The sequence below is a fragment of the Opisthorchis viverrini genome (assembly GCF_000715545.1).
Source record: "Opisthorchis viverrini unplaced genomic scaffold opera_v5_184, whole genome shotgun sequence".
NCBI classification, from domain to species: Eukaryota; Metazoa; Platyhelminthes; class Trematoda; order Opisthorchiida; family Opisthorchiidae; genus Opisthorchis; species Opisthorchis viverrini.
Window position 1 is genome coordinate 25,534 of NW_008751839.1, and position 20,428 is coordinate 45,961.

The 20,428-nt window shown below is 42.2% G+C and overlaps 1 protein-coding gene across 1 annotated transcript in view; it reads right to left on the reverse strand.

The window, feature by feature from the left end:
• Positions 1–16,505, reverse strand: part of T265_07708 (hypothetical protein) — a gene marked incomplete at both ends in the record, with an annotated part of 18,732 nt that extends 2,227 nt beyond the window's left edge. The window contains 8 exons of the mRNA XM_009173304.1: positions 3,025–3,147; positions 3,251–3,362; positions 5,220–5,245; positions 5,577–5,639; positions 6,966–7,083; positions 8,584–8,714; positions 12,973–13,099; positions 16,007–16,505. Coding sequence (XP_009171568.1) covers positions 3,025–3,147; positions 3,251–3,362; positions 5,220–5,245; positions 5,577–5,639; positions 6,966–7,083; positions 8,584–8,714; positions 12,973–13,099; positions 16,007–16,188 — 882 coding nt within the window. The remainder of the gene's footprint in view (positions 1–3,024; positions 3,148–3,250; positions 3,363–5,219; positions 5,246–5,576; positions 5,640–6,965; positions 7,084–8,583; positions 8,715–12,972; positions 13,100–16,006) is intronic.
• Between the last annotated feature and the right edge of the window lie 3,923 nt (positions 16,506–20,428).

Below are 20,428 nucleotides of genomic sequence, written 5' to 3' on the forward strand. Positions count from 1 at the left end.
TATATATATATACAAATTTCGAGTCTCTGTGATTGGGAGCATGCAGTAATGCGGAATTTCGCAAACAGCCTTAGACATCCGATAGTCAAGCTGGGTTGGGAAACTCTTCTCCCCTAAACTGACAAAAACCGTCGAAACATGTGGCATTGACCTTACATAATCATATCATCTATGTGACAGATCCCATAGTATGTTGAGACACTAGCTTCAGTGACATCCATTTGAGAAACTGACACAACATAATATTTTTCACACAATGCAGTTTAACTGTGTTGCCCATCACAGGTGCATCGCATTGAGTTCTTGCACATCCACGGATCTCACGCTTACCTATCCACACCTCAACAACCTGATTATTACCTTGAATAAGTAATCAAAGTGGAATCAGTGATGACACCAAAACTAACAGTTTCTCATGCGGCTCGAAGTTTAAAGTAGCCGGTGCATCGAAATCGCATCAACAATACCAGCCACCCTGGATGTGACCACATCCGAAAAAAAACCTGCCGCAAACTTAGCTACTTGCGTTGAGGGTGGAAGCGCTAGCCGCACCGTTTTATCAGATGGGGAAGGGGGCACCGCTGAACTCAAACAATATACTCTTCGGCATGGACATTATCGTTTTGTGTCCACCTGAAAGGAGGATTACGCCTCCAGTACTGATATGAGACTGTCCATCATGTGTGGTGTCTCGCTTCTAGAGTCACCTTGCCTGCATGACGATTCATCAGAAACGCACAGAAAGATCCATCATGTGGCCATGCGATGAGTAGTTTCCAGCCCAATCATTTGGTCTCCTCACCGACACCGTGAGCGTTTTGTCAACATGATCGTCAGTGCGCACAGATTACAGGTGTAAAGGTGATACTACTGATGGAAGAGGCATGCGAGTAGTACGTGTTGTTCTTGGGATTCCGCCTTACGTCTCTTTAAAAAAGGAGATCTGTTGTGGAATTTGTGGAGTCGCTGTGTAACCTTTGCTTGGATTTGAGCAATGAATGATTGTTGTCAATGAATATCCAGGAAAGTTCAAGAAGCTGCGTTCAGGAGCAGATGGATGTCCAGTTTTTGCAAATAAGATGCAAATGAGAGTTTTGCTTCCCTGTCCAATAGTTGGCATTTTCCAGCATTTTCTAATAAATAACTCCGCATCAAAGGCCTTCTTCCTTTCACCGGTAGTCCTAGACTGATAAGTCTGCAGATAAAGCCTTCGGGTCTCACAAGTTTAAGGTCTGTCTGAGCTAACCCTATTCATATCAAGAATACGACGTTAAATTCCCGGTTGCTGTCTTGGTGATAGGCTAGGATTGATACCTCTTTGTGGCANCGAGTTGTTAAGGTGAGGATAGGTAAGTGTGAGATCCGTGGATATACAAGGACCTAATATGATGCACCTGTAATAGACAACACAGTTAAATTGCATTGTGTGAAAAATATTATCTCGCGTCGTGGATATCACTCCATGCCGTATCTCAAAAGATGGGATTGTCGCATAGATGATGTGCCACCTGATTTGATGGTTTTTGCCGGTTTAGCGGTTTCATAACCCAGCTTGACTATCGGCTGTCTAAAGCCGCATTACACATTACTGCATGCTCCAAATCACAGAGACCCAAACTATATAGACTATTTAGACAGCCGATAGTCATCGTGGGTTATGAAACCGCTAAACCGGCAAAAACCATCAAATCAGGTGGCACATCATCTATGCGACAATCCCATCTTTTGAGATACGGCATGGAGTGATATCCACGACGCGAGATAATATTTTTCACACAATGCAATTTAACTGTGTTGTCTATTACAGGTGCATCATATTAGGTCCTTGTATATCCACGGATCTCACACTTACCTATCCACACCTTAACAACTCGACTATTACCTTGAGTAAGTAATCAGAGTGGAATCAGTGATGACACCAAAACTAACAATGCCTCATGTGGCTCGAAGTTTAAAGTAGCCGGTGCATCAACGATACCAGCTACCCCGGATGTGACCACATCCGAAGAAAAAACCTGCCGCAAACTTAGCTACTCGCGCTGAAGGTGAAAGGGCTAGCCCCACCATTTTATCAAATGGGGAAGGGGGCACCGCTGAACTCAAACAATATAATCTTCGGCATGGACATTATCGTTTTGTGTCCACCTGAAAGGAGGATTACGCCCCCAGTACTGATATGAGGCTGTCCATCATGTGTGGTGTCTCGCTTCTAGAGTCACCTTGCCTGCATGACGATTCATCAGAAACGCACAGAAAGATCCATCATGTGGCCATGCGATGAGTAGTTTCCAGCCTAATCATTTGGTCTCCTCACCGACATCGTGAGCGTTTTGTCAACATGATCGTCAGCGCGCACACATTACCGGTGAAACGGTGATACTACTGATGGGGCCGTGAGCGTTTTGTCAACATGATCGTCAGTGCGCACAGATTACAGGTGTAAAGGTGATACTACTGATGGAAGAGGCATGCGAGTAGTACGTGTTGTTCTTGGGATTCCGCCTTACGTCTCTTTAAAAAAGGAGATCTGTTGTGGAATTTGTGGAGTCGCTGTGTAACCTTTGCTTGGATTTGAGCAATGAATGATTGTTGTCAATGAATATCCAGGAAAGTTCAAGAAGCTGCGTTCAGGAGCAGATGGATGTCCAGTTTTTGCAAATAAGATGCAAATGAGAGTTTTGCTTCCCTGTCCAATAGTTGGCATTTTCCAGCATTTTCTAATAAATAACTCCGCATCAAAGGCCTTCTTCCTTTCACCGGTAGTCCTAGACTGATAAGTCTGCAGATGAAGCCTTCGGGTCTCACAAGTTTGAGATCTGTCTGAGCTGACCCTATACATATCAAGAATACGACATTAAATTCCCGGTTGATGTCTTGGTGATAGGCTAGGATTGATACCTCTTTGTGGCAAACATTCAGACTCTTCATCAGCAGTCAGGTTGTCGAGGCAAGTTAAACGCTAACTAGATCAGTAATTGCACATGTGTTGAAGATTATCCAATCAATGAGAAGTAACGGACAAACCTTGAAAGAAATTCTATCCACCAGCGCGCCCCAAGCTATTCGGCCAGAGGAATTAAACAGCGACGATGTGGTCGCCACTATCGACAGGAAGCGATCGTCAGATATATACTTCTGTCCAAAATACTGCAATGATAAAGAAAACGTGCATTAACATCACAACACAGAATAACAATAGTAATAATAATAACACGGTAAAGCAATGTTCGAAGGTATTATCCATGCTCACCTTAAAGGCCGATGTAATGATTGTAACGGGTATGACATTGCAAAACATTACAATCCAAAGGAGGTAAAAGTCCAAGCGACGGATCACTTGCTTTGGTGACAAGTTTTCTACCCTGAAAGTTAGGCAAAATGGAACTGGTTTCACACGAATTAGCACGAGAATGCAATGTGGTGAACGGCTGTGTTTTGTTTTGATATTTGTTTAGGAAGTGCATTTCCAGGTTCCATGGTTGAGAGGTGCACGATGAAATGGTGACTTCGAAATAATTACTCATTTGTTAACGCTGTGAGATTATGGCTGATTGTTATGCCGAGGCTGTGCAGACTTTCAGTGGCACACAAATCAAACTATGTAGGCTTAATTTTTGTTAGAAAAGTAAATAGGTGCAAGGGTATGATTATCCCCCGGTGTAGAAAAGTGCACGACACGCAGTTAACGTGACACACCACACGGTTACAACGGGTTAATCTTACGGCATTTCACAGTGCTCCCTTGGATCGTCCTTTGTTTGTATAACCATGGCAAATGGCTTCCTTTCTACATCCTCATCAGGCGTGAAAGGTCTGAATACAAAATATTCATTAGCATATAATGAATCAGTTGCAGAAGCATCAAATTCTTGGCGTGGTGTCCCAGAATTAACATAAGAAACTCGTCTAAAGTAAGTCCTTCACCCCGAATCCCTCGGTCAACATCGCTATCATCATGCTCATAATCCACCTACTTGTTACCGAATTCATAGCTGATATGATTATCATCGTCACCATTACCACCACCTTTGTTATCCTCATTGCCGAGCTGTGGCCACAGAACCTTCGTTCGTAGTCTGGTCACGGTGCCAGATAAAACGTGCGCCACCCTCGAGTGCAGAATTGCTTATTGCCAAACCCAAACTAGGCAGTTACAAGCCATCAGATACGATAGTAAAAATACTGCCTCCGTAGAATTGCTGAAAAGTGAATATTCTCAAGCGTCCTCTTGGAATTTTGACGTTCTTTGAAATTTACAGAATAATGAACAAACATTGCAGAGCGTTCCACCATTTCCGTACCAACCTTCCATCGAATGGAGGACGGCGCTTCAAAACTGACATTGATACTAATAGCACGTTTAATCGGCAGTAATAACCGTTACAGTGCTACTAAGTAGCTACGCCGGGGCAGGATTTTAAGAGTCAATTGGAAGGATGTAAACTGCGTGTGTTCTCACGATGAACAAAGCGTGACTTTTTAAAACAGGTGCATGGCTGATTTTTGCATTCTGATTTGTTATCTATTCTTTTATACACAATGACTTTGTGAGCTAAGCGTCTAATTTGACAGAGTAGGGCTTCAACGACGGATTCACTGAAAGCAAACATGGATGGAGCGGCTGGGAAGACGTATACATCCGGAACGGTACTTCTTTTGGAGAACAATAGAAGATATTTCTCACGCGGAGGAAAAATTTGAAAGCACGTTTGATTCACAAGTAAAGGGCAAAATCGGTGATCTGGTCGTATTAAGGAATTACGAACTATTGATCACTTAGCTGGAACAAGTCGCAGTTAACGTAAAGCGTCTTTTCTTTCAGATACAAACAAATTGGCTCGAGATGTAGCCAACTACTGCAGAACATCAGACGTGTGTTCTTGTTTCATCCCGACAGGTAATGATTACCAAGGAGGATCCAATCTAGCCAAGCCGGGGGGATCAATCCTTATTGAAGAAAACCATATTATTACACAGGTGATGGTTCGTTCTTTTAGTCTCCCACTTAAAATATCGTAATATTGTATTGTATCGTTGTACCACTGTTATTCCGCTATGCCAAAGTTGAAGCAATATGTGAAACTAAATTTACTGTGGGGTGCGCGTCTTTATTCTGAAAGTTCGGTTAAGCGTGAGCTTGCATGAGCCTGAAGTGTAGGATATGAAATCATACATTTAAAACGACAGATGGCTTAGCAGCTTGTTGATGTTATACTCACCGTTTTTCCTCGGCCGCAGTGTCACTCTGAAAAAGTAAGAAACATGACCAGTGGAACTTTCGAACAATGCATTCATATAGCATTCATCTAACCTCGTGCCTTCCTTTGATTCTCGCTAAGCCTCATCTGACAACTTTGTACATGCATACGCTGGAATATTTTTACCGGAACACTCGAAATCCCGCTTCGTTGACAGCATAGAGAAGCCTGAATTTCGAGCCCTGGCGATAAGCGACATGTTGGTTTAAACAGAAGGGTGCAACACTTGCCCCAACTGCTGAATATTCCTAAGCTCAGTACTCATAGCTATTCTTGTTGCTTGCAGAAGGCTGCGTGCTTATGAGACTGTGAATTTACCTGATTCTCCTCCTGGGATGGCTTGGTTCTAGCGGCAGTATCGGTTTTTTCAGTAGGTTCCGCCTGAAACAAAAAGAAACCTGATGGATTAAAACAAATTTAACTTTTTAATAATAATCGGAATAAACATCTTGGCAGACTGAATACACTACCGCATAGTGTCCACCCATCAGTATGGTTTGGAGCTAATAGCTTTGCGTAAACAGCCAATAAACTGCATGTTAGATAATCACGCAAAACCTAGCAGTGCAAAACGGTTTCAAAATTGTCGGTGTAGAATAAACCTGAGAAACTGAGCGTACGTTCAAGTCGTGGCTTTGCCAATTTTACCCGTTGCCTAGAGGACAGCAGCAAGGTGGCATTTTGTTACTATATTCTGTTGATTTACGTTGAGTTTCCAAACTATACTTCAGCCTCATAGGCGGCCTGTTTTCCATGCCACTTGAAAAATTTGCCAGCTAACCCTTGGGCAAGTACTTATTCGTTACATAAGTATGCATAGAAAAAAATTAGGTTACCGTATTGAGCTTTGATGAAGGTCTCCAAATCGGAATTAGTTGCGAATTGCATACTACATTTTACGGTGTGACAGCAGCTACATTGGTGAGGAAGTGAGTACTTTTACTAGAAGCGCGTCTCACTTCTGTTTGATGAATCGAGAATGATGTTTTCTGTAGGTGCTATCCCTATGCTCTTTACGTGACTCGTTTCAATGACTTAGCCCCATTGAGAAGAAGTCGTGAAGTACACTTCACCGAGGTCGGAATCTAATTGGATCGTTCAGCTGTAGCCCCATATCGGTGCCTAGCTGCCATGTAACCCAAAGGAAGCACGAGGCCTGGGATACTGCCAGACTGTCCAGGCCTGAGCAGAGTGATCACCATTGTTGGGTTGGGTGTGAACCGTGAACCTTCCGAATGATAAGCTTGCGACTTAACCACTGTGTCACCTCTGCCGTTGATAGAGTTAGCAGGCAAGAAATAAGGGAAAGAAACAAACAAGAGAAACAAACAACAGAACATGTCAACATACTTTGACACTGTGCACACATTACACCAAATAATTATGCTGTGAAGGTAATGGGCAATTGGATGCAGAGGCATACTGAATGTGAATGACACTGAAGTAGCACATCATAGCAGGGTACACCACTCACCAACTGCCCAGCCAGTGAAACGGCAATGACTCTTCGGCCACTATTGAGCTACTTATCCAAGGCAATCTTACAGGGGTGCAAGTCTTTCCCTCAAAAGTACCCTGGTCCAAAAAACTATCCCATCTTAGAGACGACAACACCATTGGTGTATTTTCTAAATTCGCAATAACTGATGAGTTCAGGCGATTTGACTTAGATAGGCCCTATCTTCGATTAATGAAAACAAAACTCACCGATGTCGGCCTTTGACGAAGTAAGCAGAACCCAATTATTTGCAGACCGAGCAATATTCCACCAAGTAGAAGAAAAACCTTTGGAACGCGATCCAGGACATCCTTGTCGGTGAATTGCCTTTGGAAATTTCACCCAGAAGTAATAACAGTTAATAATTGTAAACCTAATCAGACAAAACTATCATGGTACTTTTTTTCCTGAACAATATTAAAATGTGCAGGCAACCGCGACAAACAAAACGTTGTTGTAATCTTAAAGTGACGTTCGAAACCCGCTAACCGTTCACACAAATGAATGATTTAATTAGACAGATGCCATCTTCCTTGGAAGGCTACGCATCTCTATCTTATTCGAGCTTATTAATTAGGCATGATGATAAGCGGTCTGCTGAAAAGCATTCATCATGTTGAACTTTGAACTTTAACCTTTGGACTACATTCACTACCGTTGACTTGTCTGGAGAACACAGTATTTAGAAGCCTTAGCATTACTACCTTTAACACGAAAATCAATGTGAAGACACTGGGCTGGTGGGCAGTTCGGAACCAGGACAGTGGTGACTAGACAAAATGCATCCGATATTTGAACTAACCTGAAGCATGGCATCAATGTATGCGTGTTTGCTTCAGGTCACAAAGTGATAAAGGAAATCAAATTCGCGCAGATACTGGTGTGTGTAAATCACTCTCGCACGCAAGTGCAATCGCGCGCGCGCAATCAGCGTTCTTGCGTGTCAATTCATCAACGAAAAGTAGTGAGGATTGCGAAGCCACAAAATGATTTCATAGGGTTTCGGACGGCCTGCACTGGAATTCAAAAGTACGGGTTTGAAACATGGAGAACTCAGTAAGATTTTGATACATCGATTCCATCATTAAGTAAACTTCTTTTTTTAAAAAAAAGATGGGTGTGTGTATTGGGTGCTACTCGGTGATTACCAGTACCTGAATTTATTTTATCCAGTAAAGTACAAAACAAGTTTTGTTGAACAAATAGGCAACAATTCTATGGATTTGCTGAACCTGATAGGACAGTTTACTTGCAACTCTTTCCTTATTTAATCTGGCGGGTGACTGTGGTTAACACAACGTTAAAAGAAACCACATATATGAAGGTAAGTGACAAGGCAGACTGGCGCTATGCCTAGAAAAGTTTCCATTCCACAGAGGAAGCTTTCATCCATTACCTCCATAAAACACTTTTAGCCGGAGTAAATTATTCTAGTGTCATCATTTCTCTCCGATGCAAGTGGTGCAGAACCACACGGGGACAAATTGAGTCTTCAAGCATAATCAGAACACGTTTAATAGCCAATGGTAAGAGCCTGGATAGACGAAGAGTTTAAACCGGTGATAACCGGTACAATTCCTACTCACTTGCCCATATCCTGTGACCAAACGACAACAAAATGTGGAGGATTGCGTGCTACCTAAGTCAGAGCGGTATTCGAATGGCAAACCACTCGAGAAAAAGCAATTTGGGAAATCGACTTTGAGGCTAAAAGGATTAAAGGATTTTTTGGTCTGTATCAGTGACAATTCGTTCCGCAGTAAGATGACCAAATAGGGACGGTTTTTTAGTAAATGTAAAAATGGTGAGTGCCGTCGCTTTTCTCACCTGGTTACATTGTCCACCAAAACGTTATGGGGGTTGATAAACGCTGTTTGTACAGGCGTGAAGACAAGAGCACCCATTCCGAAGCCAGCAACAGTGAGCCCGACCACGAGGCCACGTCTTGCAGGAAACCACTAAACACGGAAAAATTCTGAGCAGTTCATACGGGCTACTAGACACTCTCAACGATTCCTAAATTCATGCCTACAAAGCGTCTATCCTGTATTAGCACTGAATGAGAAAAATTCGTGGACATATAGAGATAAAACGCAAGTCTCTGGGTGGTAGGAAGTGGACAACAAGTGCAATGAATATCCTTTTCATGGATGACGGCTCCAATAATATGAGTATCGCTCAACCTTGTTCACACGGTGTAGAGCAAGGAGCAAGGAATATTTACAAGCGGAGGTGACCTGTTGATCCGTCTATCAAGTTAAACAGATGGACGGCTTTTTATAAGACAACACTTTCGGTCGGTGTCTTCACAAAAGAGGGTAATTACATAAATTCGCATATAGTACAGAAGCTTTGTAGAAGTAGAAGATGAGAACCGTTTGAAGCTCTAGAAAAAAAGACTTCTTCCCAGCACTTCTTACATCGGTCATCATCTGTGCTGCAAAAAAGCAGTTTTGACAGGCTTATCAGGCACAAAACAAGTCTAAGTCCTAGTAAATGAAGTCGAGCAATTTCGGTTCTAATAGGATAGTTCGACGTTGTATGGTGAGGATGTTCAATTTTTACCCTGTTGGAAATTCTTTGGACGCACATGGTTGCTGAATTCCCGTTAATCTGTTTTCATCGCAAAGATTGAATGGCATCCATTTCCGCCTTCTTGCTCAAACCATTATTTAGGCACTCCAAAGGGAAACCGGTCAAAAAGAATGAGAAAATACTATCCACTTACTTATTTTTGGATGCCTATCTCCCCTCTAAGGATGAGTCGGCTTCACATATGTATCGGAGCAGTAGACTTGTTCAATCTTCCCTAGTCACCGCACCCAACTGATCCACTTACATTTTGACCTGCCAACGTTATGATTCTGTTTTCGAAGAAAAAGCATCTTCTCAAGCTATTTTTTGTTTAAAGAAGTTCATTGTCAAACATGCCGGATTCGTTACCTACCCCTAGGAATGTTCCAAATATCTCTTGAAATAAAATATTGTGACCGCTATTTCGGATTATTCTGGGCAAGCTGAACGAGTCTTTCGTGCTTTTGTACAAACAGTTATTTGGTTTATGCGGGCTTGATGGAATCTTTCAATTTTGTATATTCTTTTTGCTTCTACTCTATACACATACACATATACATGGTATGTATATACTATCTAAATAGTAACTGACCCCCTCCTAAATACTAGGCCAAGTTCAGCAGGCTCCTTCTGTCACTTGCCATGGAGGTCTTGGCAATGCAACAATGTGGTTGTACACNCCATGGAGGTTTGGCAATGCAACAATGTGGTTGTACACCAGACCAAATCCAATGGTGTATAACACCTGAAAATTTATGTGGATCGATCTTGTGTGGCAGTTTTCCAACTTAGATGCTTGCGCACCACTGTAAGGTTTGTCTGTTTCTGGCGGCACAGAATCAGCTGTCCATTCGCTCTGTAGGTGGATGAATACATGTTAATTCTGTGTTATATGAAGCCCCGTTTTGTATGCCTAGATAGAACTTTGACTCTTTGTGCTGTACACAAGTGTATATTACCAGGGAATAGCAGGTCGAACACTCGTCTGCACTTTTCTCTCACGCCCAAGGATATTTATGTTTCCAACTCATTCTGGCCATAAATTTTTTATCGGTGACCGATAATGGCATCATTCCTTGAAACGAAGTGAGTTAAAAGAAATGCGTGGAACAAACATACAGGCAGTTTTCTGATAAATGGAACATAATTCGTCTAAAGGAAAAGCTGCAGTTTTACCACGGTGTCTGGACAAGAACTAATAGTCAACCGGGTAGTAAAATTAATATCTCCTTTGGATGCCGAGACAAAATAGAAGACAAACATGAAATTCTATGAGCTGATGATAGAGCTAGTATATCCTGTATCAAGAATAAGAAAGTGTGATTTGTGTACTATCAATCACCTTTTTAAACTATCTTGATTTCCTCTGTCCCAATCAAAAATATAAAACTGGTAAGGAAACTGGCGGTCACTTTAAATTATGAGGTTTCAGGTAACTCCTGGTTAGTACTGTCCAGATTTCTGTTGTTCCGTTGACTGTTGTTGATTTTATCACTGCGCGTTCTAGAAAACACCGAGAAGTATGTTTACCCACGAAAAATAAAGACGGCTGCACCTTTAGTTTGCGGAAATTCTTGGAAAAGGCTGCCCAAGACAACCAAAACACCATATTAAAACATCGTATTTCACTACACTGTGTCCTGACATTCAGCTTTCCATCAGATATGTGTGAAGTTCCATGAGAGCTTTGCCATAATCAGCATATAGCTGACGCGGTTCATTAATTTACCTACGGCAGAAAAACTACAAAAATTCGATGGGCAATTTTTCAGCTCACAGCAGTATATGCTGAGGCGTTTGTGAACATGGAACCCTTCTATTGGAACAATTCAAGGATTCGTGACACACGTCAAGGGTCACTTACTCAATGAAGGTTGAAGTTTTTGAAATCTTACACCTTTTAGTTCGCAAAACCTTTAGCAATAGTTATGTCATTCGTTGTCACATTCAAGATGCACCCCAAACAGACAAATAAATTATGGAGAAGTTTGGTGTAATATTTATATGGTCCAATCAGAGAAACTACACACAGAGATATAAGTAAAACACGAAATAAAAATGTCCTGGAGTGTGAGTACCTGACAGTGATTTTGGTATCAATCTAATGGGCTTTCTCAAATAGTTATAAAAATAACTGTTTCACAAAAATTAACGATCCATGTCATAAACAAAATATCAGTAGGATTTTCTGTAACTCATCCCGATACGTTTAACAATTTGTTCTCTATTTGAAATTCACCGGTTTAGCAATGGCGTACCAGTGAGTTCCACCGTTTTCCATCGATGTGGGATCACTTTTTAATTACTCACTGCCAAATCGGTCTTCTGTGTGACCACAGTTTTATCCAAGACATCTAGGTAAGCATCTCTCCTACTACCCTAAAATATCTTACACTTCGTTAAGTGTGAAACGTTCGTTCTGATAACGAAAAGTTGCCTCTTGCTTCAGTGACCATGTAACCGTTCAGTGCAATGATCTGGGTCGTACACAAATTGAGCTATCATTAGCTGTGACGTGGAGGCACATAAAATTGTAAGTGAAGGACTTTATCAACTTTGGGTTGATGGCATCTCAACTTTTTTCTATAAAGACGTCCGGAGAGGACATTAATCCTCGCTATAAACCGCATTACTTTACGCGGCAACAACCGTTCTTCCTCCAGTTAAACCCTGACTATCTGAAATGTTCTATTCAAACACAACCCATTGAAGAATGGAGCAAAGCCGGTGGTCACTATCAAATAGAAGGGATTTCTCCTTTGAAAGTCGTTTAAAAGCGACTGTACATTGGAAAATAATAGAATGGAGTAAACAACTGTTTCATTAGTCGCACGATCAAAAGGCTCCTATATTTCAGCTCTCGGACTTCAGGGTTGACAGACCTTTCTGCACTCCTCTTATAGGGCCAGATCGCCTGCAGTCGCATAACACGCTGATACAAAAACCGTCTCTCTTTCTAAAGACCGGTTAAACACATACCAAAACAGTAGGTACACTTAATGAAATGACAGTCACCCAGTTGTCACCCTGTAAATTGGGTTCAATCAAAGTTGGTTGAAAGATACCTGGTGGGCACAAGATGTCTCGTTCATCCAAAAGAGTTTTTCTGTTTTTCACACAACCGATCCCTATGGTGCCAGTTTTCACTGAAATGCTTGTTAAGTTGAGGCAACAAGGCTATGTGTCTTTGACACCAATCTCTAACTATCTCTTATTCTTTGAACGGTTTGACTTGCTGCTATCACAGCACAACAGCTACTACGACAACTACTATAAGTGGATAAAATTTTACCACACCGTTAGTTACTGTTTCTCACACTAGTGTTTGGGTGATTTGGGATCATACATTGTCACATATTTTTCCATTGACTTGCTTTATGTAGGCCTCCAATCTGAAGCAACTGATCATTTGATGTTAGAACTGGTTTATGTTGTTAGCTACACAGAAAGTTAATTCAAATCACGTTATTCGATTTTTCACTGGTTTATAATATTTTTAACCTTGAAGCCAATCAGAACTCTACCTCAAACCTAGGACCGTAAGAACCAAGCTAAAGATTCTTTGAGAAGCATACTTCTCTTACTACGGAGACATCTGAAGGGAAGTTTACAAAAAATGTGGCATATAAAATTACAACTTACGGAAGTTGCCACTGCGAGCACAACGGAATAACCCAAACCAAGACCACCCCCTTTGATGAGAGAGTAAGTGATCATTACTCCGATAAACGAGTACTGAATTGTGAAGTAGGTCGCCAAGACTCCACCGCTGTGGGAACAAAGTAGTAAGAGAAGGATCAAAAGACAGCAGTGGCCTTAAACTGATACCAACACTTAATTGGACTATTGAAAATGTTTTTTGTGATTTGGAGTGTACCAGTACATACGTTTCATTGAGTCAAATAATACTGACTCATTTTCCAGCCGTAACATTTTACACACTTTTAATAATGCGGTTTTCATTGTTGTCTGCGCTGCTCTTTCACTTTGATGATGCCAGAAGACTTACTTGTATTGGTCCCTCAGCCATCTGCTCCGGCGGCGTGCACCATTTTATTTGCTTGATTTTACATTGACTTTTCCATGTTTACTCACAAGATATAATCACGTTCAGGGAAAACAACACCCAAAACACATGATTTAGCACGAGAGTATCATTAAACACTTAATCACAACGCCAATCGAGCGCTTACTAGTGCGAGAAAATGATCTCGTCGTTTGATATTTAATCATCCCATAAACCTTTTATTCCCGGTTTCGTTCTCAACCATTGGCCTTAAGCCTTGTATCTTTTATCATAAAGACGTGTCTAATTAACGTTCTTAGCTTTTCGTAGAGGAATCCATTGAATAAAGAGGCCAACAACCCCTGAGCGTAACAAAACAAAAATGGAAAATTATAGTTTAAACGGATCTATGACGTGGTTGCTAACTCCATAGCTCATATCTCCTTGACCGTGGCACCATCAGCCGGGCACTCTCAGTGTGTCGGACAAGCTACATTTGTCTAACGCTGACGCCGTCCTCCTCCTTATTTCACATATTTTTCACTTTTTCTCCTTACACTGTTGCTGGCGACAACCTGCGGATCCATTCTTAAGGAATGTCATGTCATTTTACCATACACTGCCGTTGGTTGCAATAAAAGTGGCTGCCAAAGTCAAAGACAGGCCACAATTCTCCTTCAAACTACGGCACTTAATTTATTATGCAGCATATACTATTTGCACACTGAAACAAACCGGATACTAGACTGCTCTTGGTGGAAGCGATTTCTATTGATGCGTTGTGTTCCCTTGAATCAAGGACTTAAGAACCAAGTATAGTTAATGAACCGACTTTCCGGTTGATTCATAGCTAAACGTTGTGATTCAAAACGGCAATAATAATAATCGTTCGGCTTTTATAATTTTTTTGGCACCTGGTTACCATCAGAGATAAGTGCGGGATCTGGGCTACTCTTAAGTTGAAATGCGTACAAAGAAACAGTCGAAATGCGGGAGTATTCTATGAGCCACAAAAGTTCATTCCGTCACTTTGAATATAAAGGACGCTTTCTTTACACAAAGGCTGAGTTTGAGCATATAAGGGATTAAGGCTCAGAACATACCCTGCCTGGTGAACGCCCGAGTTGCTGCATTTGTTTCGAAGCCCCTCGCCTGCTTTGATTGAGTTGTATTCTTGTAAATTTCTTTCAGATTAAATAAGACCCTGAGCTCATGCTCTTGTTGGTTGTATATGTGCTGGATTTGTTGCGTAAGTACTCCAAGAAGTTTTAAGCAATGCATAAGTAAAAATACTTCAGCTTCTCTTTGTTGCTGTTTTATCCGCTTAACTAATCGTCATCAGGCAAAACTCTGCTGCATCTGTAATTATTTGGGAACACCAGCTGTACTTGTTCAACAATCGCTCAAGTGCTCCGTCTACTGTAGGAAAAGTAATCGGGAATTCCACGATGGATACATATTCTACAAAGGTATAGGTGTATTTCCTTTTCAAGCAACTCCGAGACATTTGACTTCCGAGGTGGTCAATTAAGTTTTAATTACAGATCATTGTTGCACAGGTAGTCACCTTCATCCTCTAATCCATGAAGATGTCTTGCAGTCCATAGACTATTACACTTTGTTTGCAAACTTTCAAGGAACATCCAGGGCTTATTTGTTCGTCTGAATCAATGGAAGAGGCCAATCTGGTGATTCTTGGTACATTTACTTAAGGATTTTAATACCGAAGCATATGATCAGCTTCTCCAGGGAAACTTTTGTAGATTTGAAGAGTACGTATCCAACGTTTATGCACTCGAAATCACCCGCTCAATTTCAATACACCGTGGTCGACTCTTAGATTATACGGCCAGGATTCTGGCAGTTTTGTGAACTACCAGCCATTCGTTCTTCATCATGTCTTTTAGGACTTCCTCAGACGTCCGCGTTGTTCTTTATCTTCTCTCATGCACTGGTGCCGTTTTATTAAATATATGTTAGTCATAGAATAATGACTGTTTTGAGGTAGTTTACACTGCACTTTTGAACGCCAACTCTCCCCTAATTGCCCAGCAATCTTTTCTCCAAGAGAATAGACATCAGCCGCATGGAATGTCCGACATGCATCCTGAGTACCTTCCTTTACTGTATACTCTTTTCAGGTGCGCCACATAGCGATGCATCCGTCGTCTACTTCAGAGAGTGGGCAACTACCAGTATTGGTGCCACAACACACTTGTCTGCTTATTGATATGAAGCTAATTGTTATTCTGTAGTATACCAGAGTTAAGCAAATCTTCCAAGAAGCATACGTCCATCAAAATGCATATCCACGTCACCCGGAGGTGGACGATTTGGGGCTTCAAAATCGAGTGATAGAACCTCGCGGATTAAATAGAGGGTTTGTTGGTGGAAATCAAACATGCACATTCAAGCTCAGATTTCCTTAACCAATCACCAACTGACCATGAGTCTGACGCTGCCTATCATATGATGATTTATGATGGTGATATTATGATATTATGATATATTATGGTGATATTATGATATGATATTATGATTTCGGTTGAGTGCGATAACACAAGAGGGACCCTATTATATTCCCACAAAATTGTGCTACTGCAGGGGATAGAACTAACCGATATTTCAAAGTGGTAGGCAAATTAAATCCTTTGAAAAAATTTTGCTCACCTTTCTAGTAGACAGCTGACTGCGACGACCCATCTGAAGCCGATTTTTTTGGCGAGTACTCCGCCGAGAGGCATCGAGAACCCTTGGACGCCAAGGGCCAGGGCGGACAACCAAACAGAAAGTTCGTTTTTAACTTCCTTGTCGACACGAGCTTTTGTATATCCCATGATGTACGGCACCATATTAGCTGATTTTATGAATAATCAAAACATTCTTACCAACAGTATAGAAGTGCCCGAATGTAAAATGTATCAATATTCCTCCTATCACAGATAAAATTCCTTGAATGAGTAATTTCTTTTCTGCCCGCTGGACAACAGATGGAAATTGCGTTAGCTAATAGGTTTAGCCATACCATTGTCTTCGATTGCCTTGAAACGGGCGAATGTGGAGACGATACCCGCAATGAGTTGCACAACCGCTGCTTGCTAAATTATATACTGAGATCCGAACACCAGTCACGAGTTTTGATGATCAAAACCGTTTAGGCCACCATGAGAAGTTCAGGCTGTTAGTGCATTTAAACAATGGCAAGATCATATTATTTTAGTTTCGTTTGAAGGTCGAAAGTATTGCCATGATCACATATAGCTACATTATACAGTATCATACACGTTACTTGCTTGTCCTCTTGCTTCGGGTTACATCGACATCATCCAATCGGGGAATATTTATGGCGAGTGATGCATTCTGTTCGATCGGCAGACCCAAAAATTATGGCCTTCCAAACAAGTGTATGGCCTCGTGGGCTGTGGCTGCGTTGGAGGTATGATAGCATACCAGTGGCAACCTATTGTTTACGGGTGGATATTTCCTATGCAATCCAACGAATTTAAAGTGGAGGACAATAGCATCTTGCGCCAGCCGTCCAGTGGGATAGGGCCAGATGCACGTATATTTTGAAACGTGGCTAGAGAATGTAGCGCACCCAACTTTCCAGTACAATAAAGAGGTGAAGAAAAATAGCTAGTGAACGCCAAACTACTTCGACGACGTTATCGCCAGATGGCCTAACCTGCTCATGGACCGACCGGCTGGACCGAATTGCATTGGTAGAGTGATTGCACACCACAGCCGAGGATATGCACTTGAATCCTCATAATAATCATCCATAGCGCCAAACCACTTCAAACTTTACACAACCACACTCAAGCTCTTGGAGAAACAAACTGATTAGTGGTCGAAAGATCGTATTGAGTGCCCTCGTTGAGGGCATTGATTTTGAAAGTCTCTTCCCTCAGACTGCAATGATGTTTACAATCGATGGACGTTTCCCTTTCAAACAAAGATTTTCCGGACCTTGTTCCTTGCTTTGTACAGGTATCAGTTGGAAAGGCTCGCATTCCGCCACAACGTTCCCACATATCCTTGTGTGCACGGGCTGGTTCCCTTGAATGGCACATAAAAGCAGTGACCCTCTCCGCTAGGCTGAAATAGGTTCATTTATGTTGCCCGAAACGCCGGCATAGGTCACGTAAGTTTTGTTCGGGAAGGGTGTGCAGTTTGAGCCAAGTCCTTCGCGGAAAACGAAGGGCACCTAAATAGTGAACAAGCCAGCAGAGATAAACATTGGGCTTTTCGACCGTTGTAGTGACTAGTTGAAATTTTGTGCTTAATAAAACTATGCTGGTAGACATCATCGGTCAGTTTTCTTATGGGAGAACAACAATAAGAGAAAGTTTGGTTTATAATTTAGGTAATGCATCAAGGCACACGCAATTTTACTTCGAGGCGCAACACGAAATAATTACTAGCATTCTATTTAAACGAATAACCAGATGCAAAATAAACGACTTTAAGAGTATTTAAATGAATGTGCCAATGGCAGCAGTGGCACTAACCGGTCACTGGATCAACTCGCTGAAACAAGATCTGCAAGACAACCTTCTGAAGGGACAGAAGCGGAAAGCTGCCATCTTGCTTTGCAACCGGAGTGTTGGAGCCATGAACACGAGGTTTTCGACAATACTGAGGCTTACGTGTAAACTGTAGAGAGCATGCACGCTTAGGCCATATAAGGCGGTTACAATTTAGAGACGGTGGATGCCAAAAGAACGACGGGAAGGGCAAACGTAAGGAATGCTTGAAAATTCTAGAAAACAGGGCGAAATCAGTGGAGATCTGCGTACGAATACTTCGGTTGTGTAGCCTATTGACCGGAAGTACATGTGAAAACCGCTCCTGGCTACGAGTGACCTCGGACAGCCGAGTTGCTGACCGGGGAATCCAGAGACTCGAGTGAAGATAAGGAAAGGGGACATCTGCAGAGGTGGCAAATGGCAAGCAGTATGTTTTAAGGTGAAACTGGGTATTCATGGATTCACGGAATGATACACAACATCGAGGCATTCACTTAGGAGATCTTGGTCGCACTTGTTCTTGTCGTTCACCCGCTTATTTTCACCAAAGATGCACAAACAAGAACGGTATAGCACTGCCCTTTAAGTTCTTTGATCGGACAGTGAGCGTTTTATTGCGTGGGCTCACCCAAAAAACGCTTATTTTTTATAAGTATTCCTGTAGCGTGAGCAACCGTCTGAGAATTGTTGCCACACGCCTCAGCTGCCCGGTGTGAGAAAAGTTGTTGTCTAATGATATTGCGCTCTAGAAAATATTTCTACCATATCCTGGCCGTGTGCTAGTTGAGTCTTTGGTTAAACACCCGTAGGTTGAACATCGATCAAACGCGGCATACGTAAGTTTTTCTCCTTGAAGGCGACTATGCTCCATTGGAGAGAGGTCAGGCACCGCAAGCCGCGGTCACTAATCCACGGATTTGGGGCCGGCAAATTTTTTGTAGCATCTTTTTGGACGCGTTACTAAGGGGAGCGTCATTCAGCGTCTATTAGTGAAGCACTTGATTGATACATTCACGAACTTGTCCCATGTAGGCCTCAGCAGAACTCATCAGCAGTGCAAATCCAAAGGCCATGTCGGGATTCGAACTTTTGACATGTTACATGCGAGAGGAGCGTTCTACCACCCCTCCACCAATGCACGTGGACGCATCTAAACAGGCGAACGTGTTCACGCTTTGGCGATGTTATCGCTTTGCTTGTCTCATCGAAAGGCGAACAAGTAGATCTGATTGTGACGATCAACCGATAAATAAAACACCTATCCCAAAACCTCAGAGCTGCAACCAAAAGTTGCCCAGTGTTTTCAAACGCGCGCGACGCTAACTGGTTTGAAAGTCCTCACTGGCGGGTCAGCCGATCGTCACAACCAGGGCAGACACTGGGTCGCCTTTCGATGAGTTGGGCGCATCAATTATATCTGAATGTGTGTGAAGTACGGAAAGGTGCGCCAAATCACCCTCATAATGTCTCCTGTTTCACTTAGGTCATGCACAAAATAGGATTTTGCTGAGTTTTCCCCAAATAACACATGTACGTGCCCTTCCTCATTTACTAAAAGTCCCTGCCTAACATCCAGTTCTGTTCAGCGTCTGAACCTATTTGGAGGGTACAACATTTCAAGTCATCAGCAAAAAGTAGACCTGAACTCGACAGAACATATAGAATGTTAGTCACGAAGACCAGAAATAAAGGTGATCCCAAAACTCAACCTTGAGGAAATCCAGTGAAATCTGGCGCAGGAGACAGGCCTACGTTCACTCGAACTGTTTTATCTGACAGAAACACTCTGAAACACCCCATTGAAAAGGTAGGTCTAAATCTTGTGGTGGAGACAACACGCCAGACTCGATTGAATACTTTCAAGGAATTTGAAAAATACGCCATAAGTTGTGAGTCTCTGGCCCGTAGCCTGAGTTGAGCTGTTCATAATTATGAGCATGTTTGTTACGAACCGCTATAGCGACGTTAAGCGTAATAAGTATCAAATACAGCTTGTGGAGAGGCAGTGACAACGGATGCTACTCAAAGGGCGCCGTGGACGCGTTTGTTGAACCTACAGGCGAGACAAAATGAAATTGCAACGCAACACCGCTCTGGTTAAATGGAAAGAAAGGCCTCGGACTATTATAACAAACTTGTCTCGGAGGCATACAGTGCAAGAGGCTAGCGCTTGTGGTAAGCATGGCGTCCCAGGGTTTCCAGTGAACTTCGGCCAAAGAGTAGAAGGAAGGCTCAAGCAAGGGTGGCTGCGTAAGGTGTTAATTTAGTCGATGTGGAAGCCAGTCGTCGAGCAATTTGGTGCGATAATAACAATGTGAGTTGGAGAGTAAGCCGTGAACGTTTCTCACCCAGTTGCACCTTCCTATTAGAAGGATTCCGTTGACTAATGGACGGAGTTAATTTAGAGAAAAACAACATTTCGATAAAAAGTGGTCCAACAAGATAATAAATTGGGTCTACAATTTAACTGCTCAACCCATAGCTGTCACTTTTACGTGGTGTTCAGGCTAATGTACTTTAATGTGTTCTAATGATCCCGGGCGCTGAGCTAGCTGGAACTTAG